The sequence below is a fragment of the Lepidothrix coronata genome, unplaced genomic scaffold (genome assembly GCF_001604755.1).
Source record: "Lepidothrix coronata isolate B3197 unplaced genomic scaffold, Lepidothrix_coronata-1.0 Scaffold278, whole genome shotgun sequence".
Lineage (NCBI taxonomy): Eukaryota > Metazoa > Chordata > Aves > Passeriformes > Pipridae > Lepidothrix > Lepidothrix coronata.
In genome coordinates, this window is record NW_016690458.1 from 75,776 (window position 1) to 85,880 (window position 10,105).

At 58.2% G+C, this 10,105-nt stretch overlaps 2 protein-coding genes across 3 annotated transcripts in view; both read left to right on the forward strand.

Moving 5' to 3' along the window:
- Window positions 1–3,375, forward strand: part of NDRG3 (NDRG family member 3) — a 60,452-nt gene extending 57,077 nt beyond the window's left edge. Inside the window, exons 16-17 of one of the 2 annotated variants that reach the window (XM_017836481.1) lie at window positions 1,302–1,340; window positions 1,841–3,375. In XM_017836481.1, coding sequence (XP_017691970.1) covers window positions 1,302–1,340; window positions 1,841–2,019 — 218 coding nt within the window. In that variant the 3' untranslated portion in view covers window positions 2,020–3,375. The remainder of the gene's footprint in view (window positions 1–1,301; window positions 1,341–1,840) is intronic. The other variant, XM_017836482.1, reaches the window with a different exon arrangement.
- A 3,835-nt stretch (window positions 3,376–7,210) lies between these two features.
- On the forward strand, window positions 7,211–9,443 carry SLA2 (Src like adaptor 2). Its single transcript, XM_017836443.1, has 7 exons — window positions 7,211–7,298; window positions 7,369–7,519; window positions 7,654–7,740; window positions 7,989–8,092; window positions 8,638–8,787; window positions 8,933–9,056; window positions 9,154–9,443. The coding sequence occupies exons 1-7, from the start codon at window positions 7,211–7,213 to the stop codon at window positions 9,299–9,301; spliced, it is 852 nt and encodes a 283-aa protein (XP_017691932.1). The 3' UTR covers window positions 9,302–9,443.
- The last annotated feature ends 662 nt before the right edge of the window (window positions 9,444–10,105 follow it).

The following is a 10,105-nucleotide window of genomic DNA, read 5'->3' on the forward strand; positions in this document are numbered from 1 at the left end:
GAGCCCAGAGAGAGCTGTGCTTTGAGCCAGTGCATGCCCTGCCCTCTGGCTTCCTCCCTGTGCTTAGAGGCAGAAGTCACTGTCACCTGAGTGCGTCAGGCTAACAGCTGCTCAGCTCTCTCCCTTGGTGCTCCTGGGAGACTGGAGGAGAAGGGCTTCTTTACCTACAAGAAGGGCTTTGCTACTGGGGGATGTCAGGAGAAGGGCTTCTCTGTGCACTGCAGCAGCCCTATCTCGCCTGCTGGGGCCAGGAGCTCCGTTCTGTGGATGATGAAGCTTCAAAAGCTGGAGTTAGAGAAGGAGTTGGTTTGTGTGACTGGTTGACCGCTCAGCATGGCCACTGTGGCAGCTGTGCCACCTGCAATGGTCTCCACACAGCCAGCAGTTCTTTGCCACATCATGGTCAGGGCTCAGCGGGAGGTTCTGTGCTTTTCCTCAGAGTTAGGAACAGTGTAGGACACTGATGTTCTCCAAGGCTGGCCAGAGGCGCTTGATCCTGCAGAGCAAAATGCTGTGTGAGAAGGATCCCTCAGCCTCACAACCCAAGAGCATTTCAACATTCATGTCTCTTGTGTTCCTGGTGTTAGCAAAGTCTCAAGTGCTGTCATCAGAAGGACTTCAGCATCACTTTGGAGGTCAGCTCTCTTGTCAAGAGGATATGCAGCTATGAGGAAGGACGGGGGCAATTTCCTCCTTCCAGAAGTAGTGGCTCGTCCCAGAATAGTTTTCCCAACTGGAGAGCATGGTCAGCAAGGCCAGCTCTCTTGGGGAGAACAAGGGAGAAGCAAATCACAGCTAGGCACTGCTCGAAATGCAGATGCCAGTTCTCCAACAGCTGTGCCTGCTCTGCATTTGCTGAAGCAACTGGACCTTCCTGTGCTGACACTGCAGGTGGAAGGTAACGCCCTGCAGGAGGCTTTTAGCAGGAATCTGATTCTGTCATCCCAAAGACAGATATCTGTCCCGTGTCAAGTTACACAGGGAGACAACATCTCTGTTGAGCAGGGGTGGGGTGTGCAGTGTGTGGTGGGGAGTTAATGTCATCAGGTGCATTGTGATTTTCAGCTAAAGGCTTTGCAGACATCTGCCCTGATGAGTTTTTGGGTGAGCTTGGTGTCTCCCTGAGTGGCTCATTAGCAGCTGTTCTCACAAATCCTGGGAGCTTTCAGCACAGCGTGTGAGTGGGGAGCGGAAGGAAAGGTGTCTGGGGGTCCCAGGAGCAGTGCAGTCACTACTCACACGCCGCAACTAATTGGCTCTTTCCTGTATTCATCCCTCTCCTTGTCTCATGTTGTTTCCAGTCCCTTATGTGCAGCTCAGCCACCTAAGCACTGAGTCAGGTACCTCCAACCGTGCGTCCACCTCGGCCCCGCTCTGTGTGCTGGGTGGAACTGTTCTCCGGGTGCTTTGCTCTGTCTCAGCATGTCCTGCTGTGGGTGGGCTGGTCGTTGTACCGTGTGTGTGCCATGGGTTTCCACCTTTCATTTGTATTTTGTTGATTGTTGCATGACTTTAGCTCCATGGTTTTCTGGAGTGACGAGACTGACTTTCAAAAGGTCACCCATGCCACAGCTGCCTTGGTTTGCACAGACACTTGCTGTGACTGCACTTGCAAATGATCAGTTACACTGCTGGCATTGGCTCACCTTGGACCTTTTGAAATTGGGCCTTAAACATCTTGCTTTAGACGTGCAAAGACTTAATTTTGGCGGTGAAGAGTGAGTTTTCTTCCTCACGAAGGGTATAGCTCTTTCTGTGCTTACCCAGTGACATGCCCCAGTGACTGTGGTCTGGCTCCAGGAGCTGCTCCTGGTCTGAGTGCCTGTGCTCTCTCTTGCAGTGCCGGCCGCCAGCATGACCCGGCTGATGCGCTCCCGCAGCCACTCCTCGTCCAGCGTGGGCTCCGGAGAGAGCAGCCGCAGCCGCTCCCATGCCAGCACCCACGGGGAAGGAAGTGTTGGAACCCCAGAAGGAATTGACCTCCAGGTTGCACCTCAAACCATGGAAGTATCCTGTTAGGCAGGAGCCCCTCTTCTGGATTTAGACAGCTCCACTTGCCCCACTGAACCCACTCAGAATCTAGCATTTTGTCCAACATGGCATTAACTGTTCTCTCTAACCTGTGCATGCCCATCCGAGCAGCCACCTCCTTGGTAGTCTGTACTTGGCATTACTTTGATCCTTTCTGTATTCCCTTGGCATCAGAGCCTCTTTAAAACTCGTCGACATTCCGCGGTCTTAGTAAGTCCCGTTACTGTACATGCTGATGCCACCTCCTGTCTGTGCTGTGTATCAATCCAGATGACAGCCATTGTCTCCCCTCTTCATTTAAATATAATTTCTGTGGCTTTGTGAGGTTTAGAATTGCTTTCTAGTTGTGCTTCTGCTAAAGGACCCTTGTGGTGCAGTTGGTATGGCATCGGTGGGACGTGGGAAAGCAAGACCACAAGGATGTGGCACTCCAGGTGTTGGAGCAGGCAGTGCTCTGTATGGAGCTCTGCCTGGGGCACAGAGCCCACTGGAAGGTCTGTGTGTTCCCACATGCCAGGCAGCCATGAGAAAAACAAATGGTCAGGAATACTGTCTTGATCTCATCTGTGTGTGTGTTAAGAAGGAGCAGAGTGATTTCTTACCTGAGCCTCCTGAAAGAGCAAATAATTTACCAGTAAACTTCCACTAACAAGGTGCACTATTAACCAAGTACAAGGGATTAAACTCCAGCAGCCCTGGCTCCCAGACCACCTCCACAACCCTCTGCTGACTCGGCAGAAGGGCAGGATGCAGTGACACGTCGTCACTGTTCTACCCTGGCACAGGTGAATCTTTAACCTTGAGCAGGTTGTGAAATGGGAAGCAGTGCCCCTTGCCAGGTGAAGATCCCAGAATCTCCTGCACTGCCAGCTCTGCCTCCCACTGCTGCTGCCCAGGCAGGGTCTGCACAGGGTGCAGTTACCTGAGGGCAGGAATGTAAGTGACAGCCAGCAATGACACATTCCTGTGAGTCAGGTCAGAAGGGTGAGCAGTGAACACTCTATGCAGGTACTACTTACTGTCTTTGTGGGATTCACAATTTTGCTGCCTTTTTACACCTGGCCGGGTCACCAAGGGTGGACAGCAGATACCTGCTGCATGCCAGGGTCTGGTGTTAATGGGAGAAAAGGGATGAGTGGTCAGGCTGCTGCAGGTCTTGATGGATGAGCAAAACATCCTTTCCTCACTGCTAAGCAGCCCTGACCCTCTGGGAGCCAGCTCCTCCCAGGGTCACACTCACATTCTGCTCCATTTCAGGTAGGGAATGGGACCGGGAGGCTCTGCCTGAGGGGAACTTTGTACCAGTTATTGAATAAAGCTATAACTAACTGAGTTTCATTGTTACCCCGTGTGCTCCTGGTGTTTCTCTTGGCAAACTGCACCCCTCTGTGTTTGCCAGTCTGGGTGTCTCCTGCAGCAAGAGGCAAACTCTTCCTCATGGCAGGGAGAGGACTGGGCACCTCTGCACTGGGACAATGTGTTTGGTGGCTCAGTGGCCCCTGGCAGAGGCTGTCCAAGGGCGCTGGAGAGAGCTGGCCTCTACCAAAATGCAACTAGAAACGTCCGGAATGGAGACAAAACAACAGGTTTGCTGCAACACCGGCAAGAACCACCTCCTGACAGGCAGTGCTCAGAGCCCCCTGCCCTCCCTGGAGCAGTTAACCTGCAAACCTGTGACAAGGCCACTGCCATGACACGAGAGGGCAGAGGGCACTTTGGGTGGCAGCAGGATGTCTGTTGGCACATCTGCCCTGCTGTCAGGTGTCACCATAATCCATGGAGAGCCCACTGGGGCTGGAGCAGGGTTACGGTGCTGGGCACGAGTTAGTCCCAGTCTCGCTGTCGTGCTGTGGGATGGGATCCTGCCTGGACTGTCTATGAGACCTTTGAGGGAGGTCATTGCAGGAGTGAGACGAAGTGTTCTTCTGAAGTGCACACTGAATGATAGCTGAGAAATGGGAAACCCTGGCCAGTTGTGTCAATGAATGAGTAGTGGCAGTACAAAGGGATGAGCACAAACAGGCATTTGAATCTAAAGGAGACAGGAGACCATCGAGGAGACCTGGCCCCAGGCACAGCAGGAAGTTCAGCGCCTCTGGATGCAGGTGCTGGATGAAAAGCACCAGGAGAGGAGCCAGTGTAGGTGCAGCACTGGGATCTAACGCCAGCGGGCTGCACCCAGGAACTGTCCTGTCTCCAGCCCCAAAAAAAGGAAACACAATATTTAAACGACAGGGAAATGAGTCAGAGGAAATGATCCTGCAGCAGGGGCAGGTGCAAGCTTGGCGAGTGCTGTTCCTGATGATGTGGAGCACCAAGCTCCAGGCTGCTCCTGGACTAGGAGCCCAGCTTAATACAGAGATGAGATTTTAGCAATTTGGAAGAGGAGTGATTTAGCATGCTGTTGCCATGGTGGCTCACAGGCAGAAGCAAGGCAAGATCTGTAGTGATGGTTGCCATAGATTTTATTACCCAAGAATAACTAGGAAAAGTAAACTTGGTTTTACATAAGCAAGTGCTTTTCCTGTTAAAAGGGCAAAAAAATCAAAGCAAAATACAAGGTGAGAAATTAGTTTAGTAAAGGACAGTGTTTCTTTGGGCAGCATGAACAACACCAACTAAATCCAGGCAAGGAGCTTGAGCTCAAGACAGCCTCTCCTGGGCTGGGGTCCTGAACCCACCCAGCTTCTGGGGTGTGAGCTGGATGCCACTGTCTGCAGGGCATGGATGGGCATTCCCACCCCTTGAGGAGCAGCAGGGAGGTTGGAGTAAGTCCCTATAAAATGGTGGAGTGTTTCCCTGATCTTCTTCTGCTGTTGGGAGCTGGGGTGCCCCAGTGGAGGGGGCTCAGCCAGGGAAGGACAGGCAGAGGGAGCCAGCACTTTCCCATGCTCCCGTTCCTTTAGCACTGAATTCCCAGTTGCTTGAAACCTCGGGGCAGGTTCATTCAGTGGCACGTCCAGCCCAAGATGCCAAATTTCTGTGTTGTTAAGTGTCTCCTTCAGCAGCACAGGGTGAGTCTGGCAGAGCAGAGCTCTGGGTCACTGATAGAAGAGTGTGACTTGCAGCCATGGGTTGAGGTTTCTGCGAGGGGGCTGCAGGGCTTCAGCTGCTGGGGAGGCTGTGCTGACCCAGAAATCCACGTGCTGCCAGAAAGCCACTTTACCCACTTCAGGCTGCGGAGGGGAACTTGGGGCCCTATTTTATTTGCTAGTCCTGAGCCCAGAGCAGGGCTTGGAGGTGGGGAGGGCAGTCATGGCACACCAAGGGTTGTCCCCCACATCCAAAAGGACCCCAATGGTGCTGCACCACCAGTTCCAAGAGCGATTGATTCTTCTCCCAAACATAATCAACCTCTTGCAAAACAGCACTGCCTGAGCTCAGGGCAGGCTTGGGGGAGGGTCCTGAGCCCCAGCAAAAGGCCCAGAAGCCCTGTTGAACTCAAGTGCATTTCACACTGTCAAGGCAGTTACAGCTGACCAGAAACTTTCAAGTTTCAGCACAAACAGTAGCAGGACATGCAGCTGTGGCAGGAGGCTGCCGAGTGTCTGTTCCCACAGCGGAGACACGGCAGGAAATGGCGGGGGGGACACACACACACACACAGTCCACACTGCATAGCTGGGCCGTGAGCTATGCAGCAAATCCCAAGGACCTTCCTCAGGGCAGGATTGGGGGGTTGATGTTTGTGTGCATCAAAGGGTCCTGACCTCGGGGGGTAAAGCAGGAGGGGAACACGGGTGGGGGGCATGGGGGCAGCGGAGGTGGTGCTGGCTGAGCCACACAGTGAGTGCTTTGAAAGGTGGATGGTCCACACACACAGTCTGGGCAACGAATGGTCCCACACCAGCAGCAGCTGCTGGGCCTGGATGGGCTGAGGGCGGGGATGGGACAGAGCTGGGGCTGCTCCCACCCGTAACCCAGCCTGGGGTGGGCACAGTGGGCAGTGCTGGTTGTAGGGCAGTGCTGGCTCTGGGGCAGTGCTGTCTAGCAAGGTACCTGTGCATGCCCATGAGCATCCCAACCACCGCCCCCTGCCCAGCACATCTAGCACCACTCACCCACTGAGGGCAGCACCTGGCCCTGGTGCTGCTGCAGGTGAGGAGACACCCTGGGACATCCCCCCCTTCACTAAGACCACCCTGGGGATGGTGCATGTCCAGCTCAGCCTACAATTCCTGGTGTCAGCTCTGCTCCCACTCTCATGTGCTGCCCATCCCTCCCACTTGCCCACCCACAAATCCCATGCAATGCCCAGTGCCTTGAGTGCCCACAGGGATTTACCTGGGCCTGGTGCCCACACCAAGGGCCCCAGGGAGCTCAGCTGAGCGACCTGGGACTGAGTGAAAAGGAGAAACCCGGTCTAGTGTGTGCACGTCACAGGAAGCAGCAACCGCAGCTGCAGCACCTCAGAGCCCTCACGGCAGCACCGCTGGGAGCAGCCCCAGCGCTGGGACCCGACACCCAGCCCTGGAGCGGGCTGAGGGTGGACCAAAGGGTCTGGCAAGGGCAGCAATTGCCACCCACTGTGCCAGAGGGTCCCCGTGCACCCTGGTGTCCCGAGGCTCCACCATGCAGGGAGGGCTGAGCTGGCCGATGGCTGCTCGGGCCTGACAGCACCCAAATAATGGTAACAGCAGCGGAAGGCAGGTAAGTGGCGTTCACCTCTCGCTAGAGCAGGAACAGAGTCAGGGCAGGGAAGGAGGGGAGCTCAGCCTGGGACGGGTCCGGGTCACACACAGCTCCAACTGCACCTCTCCATGGTCAAGAAACTGGAACAGGTGTTTTCCACAGCCCCTGAATCCCCCTGGGGACCAGCAGCTTGGGGCATTGGGATAGGTAGGTGCCCCAGGCCCTGGGGGACAGGGGGCTGGGGTGGGATGGCAGCATGCAAAGAGTGAGCCTGGCCAGGGGCTGTCCCCCATGAGGCTGCAGATGCCCCATCCTGGGCAGTCCCCAGACATCCCACCCTCTGTGGTGGTGGGAGGATGGTTTCCTTGAAGGGCTCCCCCAGGAGCTGCCAGCCAGGCTCAGCCCCAGCCCAAAGCCCTGCCCTGGACCGTGTTGGCATCATCCCATGGAAATGCCCTGCCCAGGACACAGGACGGGGGATGTGACCCATGAGCCTGAGGCCCTCCATCCCTCCCAGACAGAGCAGCCCAGGGGCTGAACCCCAGGGATGGGGAATCTGCCTGGACGGGAGAAGCCGCTCAGCATCCCATCAGCATCTGCTGACACCACACAGCCCCCGCTGCCGGCCCAGGCAGGCAAGTGCTGGGCCAACCCCCACCTCGTGCCGGGCCAACCCCCACCTCGTGCCGGGTCCTCCCGCCCCAGCGGGAGCTGGCACTGCGGGGGAAACTCTGAGCCCTCTCACCTTCCCTGCAGCCCCCAGCAGTTTCCAGGCCCTGGCCCTCTGTGACTTCCCCTCCGGCACAGGGGTGGCCGCTGTGCTGAGGATGGGGGAGCAGCTCCGCATCCTCTCCGAGTAAGTTTCCGCACCACGTGAGAGCTGACCAGTGTCCAGCCCATGGGGCCACACTGGTGGCATCCACCCTGCGGGTCTCCTCCCGCACCCTGCAGCCCCAGCCCCTCAGGCCAGATCATCCCTCTTCCCTGCAGGGACGGCGAGTGGTGGCTGGTGGTGTCCGAGGTGTCTGGCAAGGAATGCCACGTCCCCAGCAGCTGTGTGGCCAAGATCAGGCACGGGTAAATGCTGGGTGGGGTCTGTCCCAGGGAGGGTCCCGGGGACACGGCCCCACCGCCAGAATGTGGCCAATCCCAAGGCCAAACCCTGGCCACCGCACCAGGACCTCCTGCCCTGTGTCTCCCCCTGGGCCGTGGAGCAGTGCTGGGGCTGGGGGAGGTGGCCCGGCGTGCTGGAGTGTCCCCAGGACATGTGCTGCTGCACCCCGAGCTGTGCCCTGGGGTCCCTGCCAGCGCCCCTGCCCGCACAGGTGGCTGTACGAGGGCGTCAGTCGGCAGAAGGCGGAGGAGCTGCTGCTCCGTCCAGGCAACCACAGCGGGTCCTTCCTGATACGGGAGAGCCAGACCAGGCGAGGTGAGAGCCCTCGGGCCGGCTCCTGTTCCCCTCCCAGTCCTCCCCCGTGGGCTGCCAAGGAGCAGGGGGAGGGAACCCTCGCTCACACCTCCTGGCAATGGCCCTCCCCACGGGCTGCTCCTCGGTGTTGCTGCTCTCTTGCTTTGTGCTGAGCCCCTGCCACGGGGCCTCAAAAGAGCAAACCACCATCGGCTTCCTACAGCTTTGGGTTACGAAGGGAAGTGATAAAGCTCAGCCCACAAAATGAAACAGGGCCCCGCCACACCAAGGGGACCCTGTGAGGGAGACCGTGCCGGGTGCTGTGGTGCAGATGGCTGAGGCACCAAGGACATCTGATGTCCCAGCCCTCCCCCATCCCCGGGTTGGTTTGGAGGTCCTCACGGCACGGGGCTGGCACAGGGATGCAGAGCTCCATGAGGAGAAGGGTGACACCACTTGTGTGACGGCAGAGCCCCGCAGGGTGTAGGAGAGCCCAGGCAGGGCGGTGGGGCGGGGTGGGTGCCCAGGGCAGCCCAGCCACGAGCCCTCGGCCCCGCGCCCTCCAGGCTGCTATTCACTGTCGCTGCGCCGCGGGGAACGCGCTGCCTGGGCCTCGGTGACTCACTACCGCATCCACCGGCTGGAGAACGGCTGGATCTACATCTCCCCTGGGCTCACCTTCCCCAGCCTGCACAGCCTGGTGGACCACTACTCTGGTAATGCCCCAGCAGCCCCAGCACCCTGAGCCGTGTGTGTGGAGATGCCCCGTGCCCCGGAGGGAGGGAGGGGGAGAAGGTGGCAGCCCCACCTGCCCAGGTGCCCGGGGGCTGCCGATGCTGATGCTGTTGGCCCCGTGCCCAGAGTTCAGCGCGGGGCTGTGCTGCCCCCTCAGCCAGCCCTGCTCCACAGACGGCATGAGGGCGGCCCCGGCTCCAACACCGCCTCTCGTCAAGAAACCGTCGCTGCACTGGGACAAGATCGACAGGTGAGGACATCCAGGGCAGGAGCTGGGGCTCCCACAGCCCTGCCAGACCCACGAGCTCTGGGGGCTGCCTGCTGACTGCCCCATCTGCCCCGAGCAGCTCCCTCCTGCTCTCGGAGAACGCATCCCCTCCGGAGGACTCCCCCTTCAGCCTGGGCCTGCGGGAAGCCATCAGCTCCTACCTGCTCCTCTCGGAGACCGACAACCCTGAGCCAGACCCCGCAGAGAAAGGGGCAAAGAACAGCTGAGGACAGGCCCCAGCTGGCCACAGCCTGTGCTGGACACCCATCCCCCAGCTCAGCCTTCACCTGCTTTCAGCCACAATCCCCAGCTCCTCGATGCTGGGGAAACTGGGCCCGGGACACCACGGTGGGGCCAGGCACCAGTGCAGGAGGAAGGGGCTGCCCGAGGGCCCATCCTCCCCGAGCTGGGCACTCTGGGATGGGATGTTTGAGCACCCAGAGCCCCTGGGAGGAGGAGGAGGCGGCAGAGGCTGCACAGAGAAGGAGCCCTGCCTGCCCCACAGGCTGCAACAGGACGCTCCTGGCATCTGCGCTGCCACAGCAGCAGAGAGAGGATGTAAACGCCCAGCAGGCTAAATCCTGGCCCACGTGGAAAAACAGCCCAACCCCGTCAGACCCCCCAAGTTCATGCTCAAACATTTCCGGGTGTGGGTGCCTGTGCAGGAAGGGCCTGTGAGCAGCAGCCACAGACCCTCATGCTCTCACCCCCCCAACTCACTGATCTGCTTGCTGGGACCAGAAGCCGGGGGGAAACAAGCCTCTGACTGTGCTCAAAGCAGCTGATTTTTAAACCTTTTAACAGATGGATTGTAAGTTCCATAAAACAGGATCCTGCTGGAAATGCAGCAATAATCATCTGTAGTGTCTCAATTAAAAGGCATCTCCTTCACAGCTGAGTTGATGAACACTTTGTGACCTGTCCCTGGGGTTGTTTCACCACCACAGCCTGGGGGCTTTGCTCCTGCCCCCAGCTGGGGTGAGCAGCCACAGGTCAGGGCTGGCCCTCTCTTCGGGCAAATTTATGAACCT

Coding starts and splice junctions, on each gene's coding strand:
- SLA2 (XM_017836443.1), top strand. CDS start 7,211: ATGGGGAATCTGCCTGGACGGGAGAAGCCGCTCAGCATCCCATCAGCA. Junction 7,299..7,368: donor CCCGCTGCCGGCCCAGGCAG/GCAAGTGCTGGG, acceptor CTCCCGCCCCAG/CGGGAGCTGGCACTGCGGGG. Junction 7,520..7,653: donor CAGCTCCGCATCCTCTCCGA/GTAAGTTTCCGC, acceptor TCTTCCCTGCAG/GGACGGCGAGTGGTGGCTGG.